The 17,770-nt window shown below is 34.4% G+C and overlaps 1 protein-coding gene across 19 annotated transcripts in view; it reads left to right on the top strand.

Moving 5' to 3' along the window:
• Positions 1-17,770, top strand: part of RABGAP1L (RAB GTPase activating protein 1 like) — a 786,378-nt gene that overhangs the window by 201,537 nt on the left and 567,071 nt on the right. For all 19 annotated transcript variants that reach the window (XR_004181472.1, XR_004181455.1, XR_004181462.1 and 16 more), the window contains one exon: positions 2,889-2,982. Coding sequence is in view for 14 of the 19 variants with exons in the window: in XM_031661559.1 (XP_031517419.1) it covers positions 2,889-2,982 (94 nt within the window). In the remaining 5 variants the exon portion in view is untranslated. The remainder of the gene's footprint in view (positions 1-2,888; positions 2,983-17,770) is intronic.

Here is a 17,770-nt window from a genome sequence, read left to right as displayed (position 1 = left end):
GCAAGCAGACTACCGGGCAGCATCCTTGTCCTCCCACCTGTGGTTGCCAGCATAGACCAATTTATCCCATTCATTTAAATTACTTGATAGTGTTCTCTGGAATACTCTTGAATATACCATAATTTAGCTAGTAAAACATATTGATGGATTGCTGATAGTTCAGTTTCTTACTATTACAAGCAGTGACACACTAAAAATCCTGTTACACATATGTCTTTGGAGTATGTGTTTCTGGAGGATACATTTGATGAAATGATATATTAACTTAGCATCTTAATAAATTCAAAAAGATTGTTCTTATTTAAACATCAACCTTCTTGCCTGTTTCCTTATGCTTTTAGAAAAACTTAAGTATTATCAATTTTTATACTGTCTGTCAATGTAATTGGTAGATATGTTTCATTGTTTTAATTTGCATTTAAAAGATTAATGAAATGGGTTTTCTATAACATTTTTATTTTAGTCATGTTTTACATATTGTGACCTGTACTGTCTTGATATCCTTAGCTCAATTTTCTGTTGGATTTTTCTTTATTCTATTGATTAGTAAGATTGTGGTATATTAGTGAAAATAGCCATTTGTCAAATGTTAGAAATTTTTTTGCTTTTAAAAAATATACATACTCTATACTGTCATAGATGTTTTTAATTTATAGGTAATCAGATTTTTAAATCTTTTTAATGGTATCTTTGATTTTGTTCTTATGCTTAGGAATTCCTTTCCCAGCAAGAGTATTACAAATTTGAAAGATTTTCTGTCATCAGTATTATTTTCTCATTTTTATTATAATCAAGATTTATGATATCCAGGAATGTTTATTTCCTTTTCCTTTTTTTGTTTTCGTTGTGTTCCTAGATTCTGGTCTCTAATTTGGCATGTACAACATCATCAAATAACAAGCCTGAAACCTTGGCATATTATTATTTACTGTGGATCAGAATAAAGTATTAGATGGGATGATCTTGGATCCTGCTTAATTGAATACCAATTTATAAGTACCTATGCTTGGTAATAGTTTATAAGTGGGCCAATTATCAGTCCTTGTTTGCATGACATAGTCTAAGTTTAACCTGTCTTCCAGAATAATTTTTTTTTTGAGATGGGGTCTCACTCTGTCACCCAGGCTGGAGTGCAGTGGCACAATCTCAGCTCACTGCAACCGTGGTCTCCTGGGCTCAAGTGATCCTCCCATCTCAGCCTTCTGAATAGCTGGGACTACAGGAGTATGCCACCATGCCCAGCTAATTTTTTGTAATTTTGATAGAGACAGGGTTTTACCATGTTGCCCAGGCTGGTCTCAAACACCTGAGCTCAAGCCTTCCTTGTCCTCCCAAAGTGCAGGGATTACAGGCCTGAGCCACCACACTTGACCAAGAATAATTTTTAATAGTCTCCTTTCACTGTAAAAAGTGCCTCAGTTTAAATAAAAAATTATAAATGTTATAAAAGATAGTTGTTTACATGGGATAGTTCCTCAGGGTATTATAACACTAAAGCTTTAGTTGTTTCTGTTTATGTCATTCAGTTGTTCCTGTTTACATTACTTCTATAGTAGTAATATTTCATTTGCTTTAACTTTTAAAATATCTGTTATTTTCATTATGAACTTATTACAAGCTTCATACAGTTGCTTATGTGAGGTGTTTCTAGAACAGTCATGCTAGTGTGTACTTTCTTTGCCTTCATTTTAATTACCAGAATGATGTTCACTTTTTGCATTAAATGTCCCTTACAATTCTTATTTACCTAGTATTGCTTTAAAGATGATGAAACATTTGTCTCTGTATGTGGACATATTTTGGTTATATTTTATTAAATATGTCATCAAATCTTTTTTGTACGGCTATGACCTAATGTTTTAACCTGGCCAAATAAACCATTACTTATTACATTAATGTTTTCTGATGTTGCATATACTCGGATCATTGGATTTTGTGGTGTGCTAATTAATACTGGATCATTGGATTTTGTGGTTTGCTAAGTAATACTGTTCTTAACACAGATCCCTGTGGGAGCCACTAAATGCCAATCCCTATTGTACTGTCACAGTGTTGATAAACGTTTGGTACTTGTTACCTGCCAGATAGATTTTCAGCTATCTTATTTTATTCCGATAGTATTTCTCCAGCCTTTTCTTATGTAGTACTGTGTCAAAGAATATTTTATAATAGGTAAATTGTGTCTGTTGTTCTTTCTTTCTTTTCTCTACTACCTCTGCTACTGCTTAAAAGGTTTATAGAGTTTAGTATTGGTCATTTTCACCACTGATTATAAACTGTAAATCAACCCATATTCTTTTGCATTTTGAGGTGTTTTGTAAAATTGCCATATAAAAAGGCCAATTTCAATTTTCCTCTAGTTAAAAATATCTTTTTTTTTTTTTGAATACATCTTAAGAAACCTAACCTTTTTTTTTTTTTTTTTTTTTTTTTTTAAATAACATTTCTGGTTGTTTGTGTGTTCTTGTCATATATGTTTCTCAGTGTCATATTTAGGTATATATGTTTGACCCTTAATTTTTATGTTTGTTGGTCCCATTAATAAAATTTGAGAATATCTGTGGAGTAGAACACCGTATAGGGATTACCAATTTGTGCCACCACTACCTTTTAAACATTACTCTTTGGATATAGCTATTTATTTATAGGTATTTTCAATTTCATGTTATGTAAACTGTATATGACATTTTCATAAAAGTTTGTTCTTTTAAAATATCTAGGCACTGAAGATTAATGAAGTTCTTACCATTATTTTTGCAATGCATGTAATAATGTAAAAAGAAGATTGTTTTATTAGAGACAGAGTCATTTTTCTTGTTTTATGATATTTAAAGTATCTACTGTAATATATAAAGTAATGTTTGTTGGTGTTTGCGTTTCTTCTGCAGACAGTGATAATGAACTCTCAAGTGGAACAGGTGATGTGTCTAAGGATTGTCCTGAGAAGATCCTGTATTCTTGGGGAGAATTGCTAGGAAAATGGTAAAATTTTATTTTTCATACTGAAAATTTTATATTTACATAGTTGATGTTAATTTGTTGTATTAAAATCTATGTGTTAAAATAGGTTTTAAAGGATTAATATTAAAATCTATCTTAATATCTTAATGTTTAAAAACTTAAAAATTAAAATATATTTTATAGATACTCTTTATATTTGGCTAGGTCTTCCCCCTAAGTATGGTTTTATTTAACTTGCTTTTAGAAGATGTCTTTGTCTTATTATTTCACTCAGACCTTATTATTTGTCTTATTATTTCACATCATTTAGCAGAGTCAATTTTATGCTATATTGCCAATGCATTTAAATGTCTACTGTTAAAGGGTTACATTTTTTTAAAACCAAGTCTGTTACCACTAAAATACGCTGTATAGTTTAGAATTTCTCATTTTACCACTGACACAGCTTGTTTCATTCTTTCTGACTAAAACTATTACTTTAAATTTTGATGTATTTTATGTGGAATTAGAAAAGAGTACTCTGTTTATATTTATTATATTAAGCACTCTTTATATTTATTTTAAATACATTTTTTTTTTTTTTTTTTGAGACGGAGTCTCTCCTGCCTCAGCCTCCTGAGTAGCTGGGACTACAGGCGCCCGCCACCGCGCCCGGCTAATTTTTTTTTTTGTATTTTTAGTAGAAGCGGGGTTTCACCGTGGTCTCGATCTCCTGACCTTGTGATCCGCCCGCCTCGGCCTCGCAAAGTGCTGGGATTACAAGCGTGAGCCACCGCGCCCGGCCTTTAAATACATTTTTTAAAAGGACTATCATATGTCGGTGTAATGAAAAAATTCTGCCAACAAAATACTTCCCCATACTAGTATAGACATAGAAATTCAATTTATTGTTGAATAAGCCTATCAGATTACATGCATGCAGGTAGTCCAGGGGAGACTACAAAGTCTGGGCAGTCACATCTCTCTCAAGACTTAGTGTTTTGTTTTGTTTTGTTTTTTTCCCATTCCAATAGCTTTTAGGTTTTATTTTCACATGGAGCACCAGTAAGGTATTAGAGCCAATCAAAATAAGGAGTTGATTTAGAGATTTATTTTCTTTACCTGGCAATTCATTTGCACTACCATGAATGGGAATCCTTTGCATAGCTATGGACAGTAAACTTGGCATTGCCATTATGTTATATATGTTGAGAGTTGTAAACTAGCCTAGTGAAAGACAAAGGCACACACTTCTGTGTTGTCACACAATTCTCAGATGTTCCAGCCATTCCACTGAAATGATGTTCAGTAATCTTTTTGTCCATTTCAAAAATCTTATACAATTTTACCCCACACTATATCCAGGATCTAATTTACTCATTTGCAAGCATTGTCCACCTAAATCTAAATTTATCTCATATGTTTTTATCTGTTTTATTTAGGGTTACTCTCTTACTTTACTTTAAGATGAACAGTTCTCTTTTTAGATGGTCCTGAGTTAGGACAATTTCAATGGGGGATGGAGAGCGGCAGGAAGTAAGATGGGAGAGTGTGTTCTAGTTAGAGGCAGGTGACTTTTTCAGTCTCAGTCCAGGCTGGGAAATAGGAAGCACGCTAAACTTTTAAAACAGAAGCATTTTAATGCAGATAATTGACTTACAATGTGTTAGAAGTTTGAGAGAGCAGAAAGGAGACATTATGACTGGAGTAACCCAAGTAGTAGGAAACAGCTATGGCCTATAGGACTGGAGAAATAAAATGAAAGAAATACTGTTACCAGAATCTAGGAACTCAGAGGAGGTCTGAGGAGCTGATGCAGGAATCTCTGAAGAGGGCTGCATCCTGGTTGCTTAGAATTATGAGGATGCTCATAGCAGCTAGTGTTTAGAAGGAACTGTCAGGGCAGGGGACAACTGTTTAGTTCCACACTTCTGAAGAGATATCCAGATCTCGGGTATCGGAGCAGGTGGGGAGAACCACATCATTGGTGCTGGTACTTGTTGGCCTGGCTAGAATTAGTATTTTTCAGGAGTTATGGTATAGCTGGTGCTGGCAATGGAATTCCTTCTTCCATTCTTCTACCTTCCACCTGTATATGTCTATTACTCATGGGCAGAATCTAACCTGGAAGCTAGTGGGTAAGGGAGTTTGGGATATGTAGTCTGCAGATTCTCGGCCTTTATATCTTTGAGCAGAATACGGAAGGGTGGACTTGTAGTTGATAGGCAGTGGGTAAATGACTACAAAAGGGTAAAAGCTGGGCCTAATTCTCATTTACCCATTTATCTGGGTCAATTGAATTAGGCATTCTTAATACCCAATGTTTTTAGATAGAGATTTATTTATTAGGAACACTGGTAAGGAAAAAAGTAAATAAAAAACAGCACCAACAACTTGTCCTAATCTTCTTCATCTTTGGTCTGAAAGTGTACATTTATGGTCCAACCATATGGATATGATTGATAGCAGTGGATAGAATGGTAGCATATGCATTGATACCACAGCTTGGCTTCTACTGTTACATGGTTTCTTTCTTTCTCACTTCAAGTTATTTGCTGGGGGAAGGCTTAGGAATTTACATGGACCTCCATGCACCATAGAAATAAGCAACGTGTCTCCTGCGGCAGCTCTACTCTCTGGCCAGAATTTATTTTTCCCTGATTCTCTAGTCAAGAACAGGGGCATAGTCTTCTATTGTGGTCACTTCATAAAACAAGGGCTCCCTTCTTACTGGATCTCTCATTACTGAGAATTGGGTGCTTACTTTTTACCGGCCCAATACATTCATTCTTTCTAGTATAGCAAAATACATGACACCTAAAACTAATACCTTATACTCCAGTTGAAATTAATCAACAAAAGAGCTCTTAGAGATCTATATATAGGTATTGTAGAAACTAATTTTCTTTGGATAAGATGTTTCTTCTTGTCCATAATTTACTCCCAAAGGCAAAATAATTTCAACTTGATAAGATCTATGGAAGGGGAATATAATTTAATGGGAAAAATACATTATGCTAAAACAGAACTGAATTAGAGTTCTAGTTGTAGTGCTAACTTGATAGGTAGCTTGCACAAGTTATTTAACATTTTTGGGTTCCATTTTTCCAGTGAAGCTTTTATAAACTTGCTCATGTATGCATGCTTTGTCTTTCAGAAATGGAATAATGTTTGCAAAGTTTTTTTGTGTGTTTTGTTTTTCTTTTCCTAGCCCTTAGATTGAGAAAATACCTTAATTTTTATTGTCTTTTTATGGTTTGGGATTATATCACCATTCTTGAGGAATTTACAATAACAGTCTGGGCTCTTTCATTTAAGAGAATATGTACAAACATCTCACTTTCTTGATTCTTAGATGAAATTTAGTTAAAAGTCCACATGCTTATTGGGAGAAATGGCAAGGTGAGAATGGTTGGGAAGGGAAGTAGAGACAGATACTGGCTTTTTATCAATCAAGTTTCTTTTGATTTTAAATTATTTATTCATAATGTTTTCTACATGGCAGTTAATATTCTAAAACGATAAACAAAATTTAATATAGAAAAAAATTATGCTTTTCTTTTTTGCCTTTGCATGCTCTTATTTCAAAATAGGTTTAAAATTCATGGCATATTATACTAGAAAACAAGTCTGTCAATGATCTAAGCTTCTATCTTTAGATACTAGGAAAAAAGAGAAAAACCCAAAGCAAGCAGAAGCGAGGAAATAAGAATATAAATAAATGGAGTTGAGAAGAACACTACAGAAAATCGGTCAAACTGAAGCTAATTTTTATAAAGATTAATATATTTGATAATGATAAACATCTAACTAGACTGATCAAGAAAAACGAGAGAGAAAACACAGATACAAGAATCAAAGAGGCTACATCATTACAGATCCCCACAGACATTACAAGGTTATAAAAGAATATTATAAGCAACTCACTGCCTGTAAATTTAGAAGCTCAGGTGAAATCAACAAACACTTGAAAGTCATAAATTGCCAAAGCTTACTTGAAATAAGTAACCTGAATAGTCCTGTATTAGTTGACAAAATTGAATTTATAGTTAAAAAGTTTTCAGTAGAGAAAATTTGAGGCCAAACTGACAAATTCTACCAAATATTTAAGAAAAAAATAATAAGACTGGGCGCAGTGGCTCATGCCTGTAATCCCAGCACTTTGGGAGGCCGACGCAAGCTGATTACTTGAGGTCATGAATTTGAGACCAGCCTAGCCAACATAGTAAAACCCCGTCTCTACCAAAAATACCAAAAAAATTAGTCAGGTGTGGTGGTGTGCACCTGTAATCTCAGCTACTTGGGAGGCTGAGGCACAAGAATTGCCTGAGCCTAGGAGGTGGAGGTTGCAGTGAGCTAGGATTGCACCACTGCACTCCAGCCACTGACAGAGCAAGACTCTGTCAGAAAGTAAAGTAGAGTAGAGTAGAGTAGAGTAGAGTAGAGTAGAGTAGAGTAGAGTAGAGTAGAGTAGAGTAGAGTAGAGTAGAGTAGAGTAGAGTAGAGTTGAGTAGAGTAGAGTAAGAGTAGAGGAAAGGAAAGGAGGAAGGAAGGAGAGAGAGAGAGACAGACAGACTGGCAGAAAGAAAGAAAGAAAAAGAAAGGAGGAAGGAAGGAAGGGAAAGAGAAGGAAGGAAAGAGAGAAAGAAAGAAAGAGAAAGGGAAGGAAAGAAAGGAAAAAAAAAGAAAGAAAAGAAAGAAAAAAGGAAGGAAAGAAAGAAAGAAAGAGAAGGAAAGAAGGAAGAAAGAAAAAAGTATATAAATTTTACATAAACTTTCCAGAAAATAAAAGAGAAGGCAATACTTTCCAGCTAATTTATGTCATTTGCTTACCATGCTATTAAAACCGATGAAAATATTACAAAAAAGAAAATTGCAGACCAGTGCCCCTCAGGAATATAGACTAAAAAGGCCTCAACAAGTCCTAGCATATCAAATCCAACAATATGTAAACTTAAAAAAGGATAATGTTGCATGACTATGTGGGATGTATTTTGGGAATCAAGACTGCTTTGACATTTGAAAATAAATCAGTGTTATTCACTTATATCAATAGGCTAAAGAAGAAAAACCATATAATCATTTCAATAGATGCAGAAAAAGCATTTAACACAATTCAGCATTCATTCATGATTTTAAAAAACCAAAAAAACAAAAAAATCTCTCAGCAAGCTAGGAATACAAGAGAGCTTTCTTAACCTGATAAAAGGTACCTATGAAAAACCTGCAGCTAACATCTAACTTAAGAATGTCAGATCCCAAGACTGGGAATAAGGTAGGGATATCTATTCTCATGAGTCTTACTCAACGTAGTACTAGAGGTCTTAGCAAGTGTAATAAGCAAGGAAAAGAAATAAAAGGCAAACAAGATTGGAAAGGAAAATATAACACTGTCTGTATTTGCAGAGATGTGATTGTCTGTGTGGAAAACCCCAAGGAATCTACAAAACAAACAAAAAACTCCTAGATCTAATAAATGAATTTTACAGGGTTAAAAGATACAACATCAATATGTGCACATCAGTTTCATTTCTATATACTGGCAATGAAAAATTGAAAATAGAAATGTTGAAACAAAAAAGCACCATAAAAGAAAATCATGAAATAGACAGAAATCTAACAAATTGTGAGCTAGATATATACTTTGACATGCTAGAAAACAGTAATCAAAGACATCAAGGAAGACAGAAATAAATGAAGATATATACTATGTTCATGGAATGAAAGTCTCGATATTGTTAAGATTTCAATTATTCCAAAACTAATCTTAAAAGTAGTGCAATTTCAATAAAATTCTCAGCAGATTTTTTGGTAGCAACTAACAAGCTGATTTTAAAATTTATATAGAAAGGCAGAGTAACTAGAATAGCCAAAACAATGTTGAAAGTGAAGAACACAATGAAAAGACATATTACCTGATTTCTAGGTTTACTATAGAACTACAGTAATCAAAAGAGTATTGATACAAGGATAGACATTGAGATTAGTAGCATAGAAAACAGAGTTCAGAAATAGAGCCACACAATCTAAAGAGACATTTTCTAAAGAAGACATACAAATGGCCGAGTAGCACATAAAAAGATGCTCAATATCATTAACCATCAGGGAAATGCCAATCAAAGCTACAGTGAGATACCACTTCATACCCACTACGATGTCAATAATCACAAAGACAGATAATAACAAGTGTTGGCAAGGATGTGGAGACATTGAAAACATCACATAGCAACTGCAACTTTCATATGTTGCTGGTGGAGATGCAAAATGGTGCAACCATTTTGGAAAATAGCATGATATTTTCTTATAAAGTTGAAGACTCTTATACCACCCAGCAATTCGAATCCCACTGCTGTGTATTTACCAAGGTGAAATTAAAACCTGTGTGTGAATGTTTATGATAGCCTTGTTCATAATTACCCCAAACTGCAAACAACCCAAATGTCCTTCAGAAGTAAATGTATCAACCAACTGTGGTATATTCATTCTATGGAATACTACTGAACAATTAAAAGAATGAACTGATATACATCACAACTGATGGATCTCAAGTGTATCATGTTAAGTGACATATGCCAAAGTCAAGTGACTTAATACTATGTTATTCCATTTGTATGATATTCTGGAAACCCTGTCATCATAGGAAGCATGTCAGTAGTTGTTAAGGACTGGTGGTATTGACTACAAGAGGGTCCAGGGAATTTGGGTATGGGGGAAATGAGGGAACTATGCTATATCTTGGTTATGGTGGTGGTCACACACGTATTTGCACTTGTCAAAACTCACAGAATTGTATACTAAAAACGTGAATTTTACTCTGTATAAATTGTGCCTTAAATAAACGGCAAAAAAGAAAGAAAGCCCAGAGTCTTAACTGCTAGTAGGTGCTGAAGCAAGAATAGTATCACTAAATCTAAAAAAGAAAAAAGAGGAAAAAAAGGAAATTTATGTCTTATACATAGATGGCTATTTGAAGTGTATTCTTTTCTCCTGTCACAACAGTTCCTTCATTATACCTTGCATACTCGTTGGTAACTCTGTCTTAACTAACTTTTCTCTTCTTATCCTGCAAAGTTATGTCAAATGCACATGACCTCCTTAAAGTCACTGTTGTTTTAGAGACATCTCCTACAGTTCCTAGAGTATAGTAGGTGCTCAATTCATATTTATTGACTGAATTTTTGAATGAAATATCTCTCACCATTACAGATTTCTGTCCAATTTTATGAACATTTTATATATCTATATTTGGTAGTTATTTTTATCTTATATAGTGTTTTAAGAAATCTAAGTTGTAATATTCTCCATTAGATTATACACAGATTCATTTATCTTATATTTGGCTTCATCTTGAACCCTGGGAATGTTACTTGAATAATTTGTGTCTTGATCATGTCATGGTGAGATATTCTGATTTAAACATTTTAAAAATATTATTCTGACTGCCCAGTGAAAAATGGATTAAAAGGGAACAAAGATGGAAGCAGGCAGAATAGGTAGAATGCTATTGTAAATAATCCAGGGGAGAGATAATTATGTTTTGCACCATGCTGGTAGCAGAGGGTGACATGTGATCAGATTCTGGATATATTTTAAGAGACTAATGATAGTATTTGCCTCTGTTTTCTGTGTGGCCTGAGAAAAATAAATAACTGGCCACTGATGTCAGAGTTTTTGGCTTGAGCTACTAGAAGACTTGTTATTTACTCAAATATAGAAGAAGAGAGATTTGGAGGATAAAATCAAGATTTTGGAGACGTTGAGATGCATTTAAGACATCCAAGTGACTATGTCCATTAGTCATTTTCATATAACACTGAGTTCAAGGAAAAGATAGGGAAGGAAATATGAGTTTGGGAGTCATCAGTATATAGATGGTTTTTAAAGCTATTAGAATGAAATGGGTGAGATTACTTAGGGAGTGAGTTTAGATGACGACATCATCCAAAGACTGCACCCCCGACCACTCCAGTGTTTGGGAGTTGGAAATATGAGGAGGATCATGCAAAGGAGCCCAAGAAAGCACAACCAGTGAGGTGGGAGGAGAATAAAGATAAAAATCAAGTAAACTAAGTCTATCAGGAAGGAGACAGTAATCAAATGCTGATAGGTGAAGTCCAATGAAGCCTAGAATTCCACTGGGTTCAACAATTTAGGTGTCACTGGTGATCTTAAGAACAGTTTCAATGGAGAGGCAGGAATGAAAGCCCAGCTGGATTGGAAATCAGCAGATATAGATAACTCTTAAAAATAGTTTTGCTATAAAGGGATGATAGGAAATGAGGACACATTAGTAAGTGGATGTGGGTTGAGAGTTTTTTATTAAATGGGCAATATAGCATGTTTGTATGTTGTTAGAAAGGATGTAACAGAAAACTTGATAGTGTCAGAGAAAGAGGACATAATTATAGGATAGGTTGATGAATAGGCAAGAAAAGATGTATATGTTGACTAGTGGAGGGGTTGAATTTGGAAGGAGAGGTAGCTCATTGTAACAGAAGGAAAGGTGAGGCGTGGCTACAAAGGTAATAACTGACAGTTCGGTGCACTTACTATGTGCCAGGTTCTATTCTAAGCACTCTCCATGTTAATTGTTGCAGCAGCTCTCTGAGGTAGGTATTATCATATCTTCATTTTAGAGATAAGAAAACTGAGGCATAGCTATGTTAGGTAGCTAGTGTAAAAATACAGAAAATATAATGGCAGCAAGTAAGTAACTTGCTCAAGATCTCACAGCCAGTAAGTAATTTGCCCATGATCATGTCAAGTAAATGACAAAGCCAGTTTTTGAATCTAAACCACTCTGGTTTTAGAATTAGAAGTGCGTGTGGGGGTGTGTGTGTTTTCTGTTTTTCTTTTCTTTTTTTTTTTTTTTTTTTTTTTTTGAGATGGAGTTTCACTCATGTTATCCAGGCTGGAGTGCAATGGTGACCTCGACTCACTGCAACCTCCACCTCCTAGGTTTAAGTGATTCTTCTGCCTCAGCCTCCCGAGTAGCTGGGATTTATAGGCATGTGCTACCACGCCCTGCTAATTTTTGTATTTTTAGTAGAGACGAGGTTTTGCCATGTTGGCCAGGATGGTCTCGAACTCCTGACCTCAGGTGATCCACCTACTTTGGACTCCCAAAGTGCTGGAATTACAGGTGTGAGCCACCGTGCCTGGCCATTAGAGCCAGAACATTTTTAACCAGGTGGGCAGGCTGCCATTTCTATAAATATAGGTACCTTGCTAGAATAGTTTTTTTTTTTTTTGAGACAGAGTCTCACCCTGTCACCCAGGCTGGAGTGCAATGGCGTGATCTAGGCTCACTGCAACCTCTGCCTCCCAGGTTCAAGTGATTCTCCTGCCTCAGCTTCTTGAGTAGCTGAGATTACAGGTGTGGGCTAACACACCTGGCTAATTTTTTGTGTCTTTAGTAGAGGTGGGGTATCACCATGTTGGGCGGGCTGGTCTTGAACTCCTGACCTTGTGATCTGCCTGCCTGGGCCTCCCGAAGTCCTGGGATTACAGGTGTGAGCCACTGCACCTGGCCCAGATTAGTTTTTATAAGAGCGTGTAGAAGTTCTAGTGAGTGAATGAATAAACTAGGAAAATTGATACTCTTGCCTGGGTAGTACTTGAAGCTTCTGGTCATGATTTTAAAGAGAGATAATGAGAATGGCAGTATGGTGGATAAGAAAACAAAATCTTTTGATGACTAAATAAATAGCCAAATAGAGATCTCCACTCAGTTTCTAAAATGCAAGATTTATTACTTGCTTCAATGAAAATTTATGAGGCATCATCTTAGGCTCTTAGAGATACATAGAAAACAGCATAGTTTTTACCTTTGAGGTTTATAATCAATGTGGGTGGGAACGCATACTCATAAGAGATTATTTAACAAAGTTACTGAAACACTGAGACTGTTTTCACATTTCTTGACCACTTTTTTCTCTGTAAAACAAGTCACTTCATTCATTCATTCATTCATTCAACTTTTAAATCTTAATAATCTTTCTTAGGGACTTTAACAGACACTGCTGATTTAAAGATGAGTAAACATAGTTTCTACCCTCAAGGTTTACCATGTTATAGAGGCGTGTAGACCTGTAAATAGAAAATTGTGATATAATCAATAAATCCTTCTGAAAGCATTGTAGACCCAATGGACACTTTTGAATGTATACAGAAATAAAATAATACAATGAAGCTTCTTGCGCCTACTGCCCAACTTCAATAAAGACAATATCTAACAAATTTCTTTAAGCTGCGATCCCATTGTTTGTTTGTTTGTTTGTTTGTTTTTTCTTTGGCGGGGAGGGAAGGTAATATTGGAGTAGAAAGAACATTGATTAACAGGAAACAAATTGGGAGGTAATTGCATGGGTTGATGATATTTATACCAAACTCACAGACCCTGTGTACAGAGAGGAGGCTCCAAATGGGAAAAGACTTTTGAGGTAGAATTGACAGAGTTTCTCAGCCGAAATTCAGTGTACATTTTTTTCAGAAATAAAATATTTCTAATAATATTTTTATTAATTGACTTGAGGAAATTATTTAAAGGTCTGAGGGAAATGTTTTAAAAAACTAAGATAATTGATTCTTAGACCTTTAGAAAACTTGTTGCATCTTTTACAATTCAAATATTTTTTTTATTTGGGCCATTATAATTATGTCATGATATGAAAAGGGTAACATTTGCTTAAACTATAGAAGTTTAAACTACTATGTCTTTTATACAAGGATTGTCAAATATTTTTAATTGTGCTCAGAATTTCCTTCTGAAACATTCGATTTAGAGATTTCCTAAGTCTCAGGAAAAATAGGTAGGCATTTACATACAGACTTTTTTTGTGATTTATGTAGGTAAAGCACCTGTCGTGTGGAGTCCTACACTTTGTGCTTTGTGGAAATATTTTTTAAAGTGAGGAGACAGTATATATACTCAGTGAAACTTTAAATGTGCTTGAAAATATTTTGAACTTACTCTTAAATAGCTAGATCATTCTATTAAACAAGCAAAACATGAATAAAGTCAGAATTCTTATAATCAAATACACTATCAGAAAGATGTAAAGGAAAAATATTTCAATACTAATTTGAAACCATTAGAAAAAATAAAAATAATATAGAAAAGAAAACTAAGAACAGACTATATAAAAAGTTCAGTACTGGAGGTCTTTAAAGCAGATTGGAGTTAAAAGTGTATTGAAGAAATAGCTGCATGAAAAAAGCATGTGAGCTAAAGAAAGAAAGATTGAGAGAGAGAGAGAGAGAGAAAAAAAAAATCATTTGTGATGGGAGAACTTGTAAAACCAAAACTAAAAGTGGTAGCAATATTTCTTTATATGTTGACTATATTCAGAATGGTAATGATGATGATTTAACTATTATTTAAATTATTTAAGGGATTAGGCAGAATAATATCTGGATAACTGCTTCAGGTTTTGAAATGCATGGAAAACTTGAAAAAGTTTAAAGACAAAAAAAAAGGTAGTGCTCACTGTGAATACTTAGCCATAAGTCAACGTTTTTCAGGAAGAATATGCAAGAAGATTTTCTAACCAGAAAGACTAAGTGAACATTGGAGGAAAAAAATTGGGTATTGGATTATTACATCGAGTAAAATCACCTTCAAATCTGTCATTCTCTTTTATTGAATAAGATAAAATTGATACTTATTTAATAGGCATTTTAATTGTATTTTTCATGGCTCTTAATTACTAATCATCAGAGTGGGAAAATGTATTTAGAATCTGTATGCTTTTCATCTTCATAATGACCTTTAATCTATCCTTTTTCTTGAAACATTTCTTAATGTAGGTCGTATAACTTCTCCGTATGTAGTTCTTCTCATTATTGTGGGATGGAGAAATCTCCGACCTTTCTTGATGCCTCCTCATCTTTTAATTTCAGTTGTAGTTCTTTCCTTTTCTGGAGAGAACTTTTTCAAATGGGTCATGCTGCTGGTGTCATATTCTCATATCTAATAGCCACCTACTTCCACCTCCTATCAAAATTTCTCTGATTCCATTCGTGACTTTTCAGTGGTCATATTCAATGACTTTTATCCCCCTCATCTCTTGCTTTTTCTGCTGTTTTTGTTAGAAATAACTCTTTCCCTTTGAAATTTTATCCCCCAGTAGACACCTTTAAAAGTAGAGTTCTTACATGCCTAAGTAGTTTCAAGAAAATCCTCTTTGAAAGCAAAGGAAATCCACTAGATGAGTCCGTGGCATTTTTTTGATCCTATTAAATTCAGTGAGAATGTTTGCTTCTAAAAAAGCATTCTTTTTTGTTTAGCTTTTGTAATTGAGATATTAATTTCATTTCATAATTATATTTATTCACTTACCAAAAATGTATTAAATGCCTTTTATATGCAGGGCACTGCTTCTAGGTGCTTAAGATATATAAGTAAAGAAGACAAAGATTCTTGCCCTTGTGGAGTTTCTATTCATGCATTAAAACCTAGCCAATTACTGTATGATTAATAGACATTTGATTTATGTGTGACTTTAAAAATAATTGTATTAGGTATCCATCTTGTTTCTAGGGTAGAGTTCAGCTGGTATCATAACCAGTTGCCTATTTTCAAGTTCCTGATAGCTACAGTTAATGTATTAAAGCAATGGCAATGTGTAGTTACATTTTAATCAGAAATATTGAAAGCAATGATTATTTTTATAAATATCTGTTTTATTTATTTGGATCTTCTCTGGTCATAGATATATACTAGCAGCATCTGGCTTAATATTTATTAGTGCCTCTCAAGTGATAGGGTGCTATATGCAGTATAATTGCTGTACTGTTACTTGGGATAACCAGTAAAAGAAGGCTGTTAAGCAGTGTTATGAGTGACTCAGTTCTTTTTAAATGTTAGTCTCTAAAGATAAATAGTGCTTCAATTGTTAAGAGAGGAGAAAAGACATTTTCGTTTGCCTGGCCAAACAAGTGGCTAAGGGTCAGCTAGAAACTGAATCAATGGAGTTGTATTATATTATGATAAAGTATTCATTGGGGACTGTTGACTATTAATCTTAAGGAGTATGTGTATGTATGTGTGTATGCATGTGTAGGAAGAGATACTGAAACTTTAAAATATTATAGTTAAATCGTTATTATATATCATTATATAAAATATTACAGTTAAATCATTATACAAAACAATCTGGGCCAACCGAATATTTAATCAAGCTGCTTGTTATTTTCATTTTGCCTACAATATTGGAAATATGTTGTAGTAGGTCCAGTGAATGTTAGGATGCTATTGCAGAGGTTTAGGGAGGATAAAGTTGGTTGCAGTTGAGATAGAAGTGCATGAACTTTGTAGAGGTTGAGAAAATAAGATATATTAGACTTGGTGATGGATTAGTAATAGATGATGGGGCAAAAATAACTCCTGGGTTTCCAGTTAGGATGGATTGTGGTAACAGTTTCTGAGGTGGAATACCCTGGAAAATGACCAGGTTTACGGAGAAGAAACTGAGTTCAGACTTGGGCATACTGATTTTGAGGTACCTTTGAGCTTCTGGAACTTGGGATACATGTTTATAGGTGATAATGCCTACAGACAAGAGAATGAAAGAAAAGGGCAAGAGTAAAGAGAGAGAACTTTAAGCACTTAAGAGGTTAACAGAGGAGAAGCAATCAACAGTGGAGTTTGTGAAGGTGGATAAAGAGGTAGTGCTTTGTCACTGAAGCCAAGGGAAACAGATTGGTCAACAGTGAAAGGACTGAAAGTATGTCTTGGATCCAGTGGAGCATGGAGAGAAGTCATAGATCATTTAAGTGAAAACTTTTCAAGGAGAGATGCAGAAGCCATGTTGAACTGAATTGAGGAAGGAATTGGAGGGTAAGAAATAGAGATAGTGCTTCTATACCAATTCTTGAAATTTGTTGCACAGGGTAAGAGTATGATGGAGAATTATGCGTGCCATGGAAGAAATGATTTTTTTCAATGTTCTTAATTTTTAAATTTTGGGACAGGGTCTCACTCCGATGCCCTAGCTGGTGCGATCTTAGCTCATTTGGTCTCAACCTCTGAGGCTCAGGTGATTCTCCCACCTCAGCCTCCCAAGTAGCTGGAACTACAGGCACATGCCACCATGTCCAGCTAAGTTTTTTGTGTATTTTTTTTTTGTAGAGATGGGGTTTCGCCATGTTGCCCAGTCTGAAACTGGTCTGGAACTGGTCTGAACTCCTGGGCTCAAACGATCCTGCCTACTTCGGCCTCCCAAAGTGCTGGGATTATGGATGTGAGCCACTGTGCCCAGCCAAGAAAGGATTCTTTGACATGGAGTTTTAATTAATTAAATTTATTGGAGTTTTAATAGCTGTAGAGACACAGTGATGTCTTGCTGATCTCTATATAACATGTAACATATACTATATTTAACTACTTTGGATTTCCCTTACATGATATTATAAATTACTGGACTCATAATTCAAAGTATTTTGCATTTAATTTTAGAGGGAATGAACTTTGCTTTTTGTACATCATTGCTTTTAATTAACCCAATTTTCTATACTAATACCCTTAACCCATATGTTTTTCCTATTCAAAAGTATAATCAGAGCCAAACATTAAATTACAAAAAGATCCTTTTATAACTAATCCTGGCTCTCTTGTGGCATAATATTCTTTGTCAAATAGTTTATTCAGGTGGAAGTCTTCTGAAGAATAATTAATACTCTTCCTCTACTTGATATATTTTGTGAAACATAATTATCTATAGTGTTTTTCCAAATTAACTGAAATTATGTTTTAATTTAAAGCCATGAGAGAAGTTTAAAGAATTGAAATGACTTTTTGTGTTTAATGATTATGAAAGAATTTAAAATC

Source organism: Papio anubis, chromosome 1, assembly GCF_008728515.1.
Source record: "Papio anubis isolate 15944 chromosome 1, Panubis1.0, whole genome shotgun sequence".
NCBI classification, from domain to species: domain Eukaryota; kingdom Metazoa; phylum Chordata; class Mammalia; order Primates; family Cercopithecidae; genus Papio; species Papio anubis.
The sequence above is the reverse complement of the archived record's forward strand: the minus strand, read 5'-3'. Positions and strand labels throughout refer to the sequence as shown.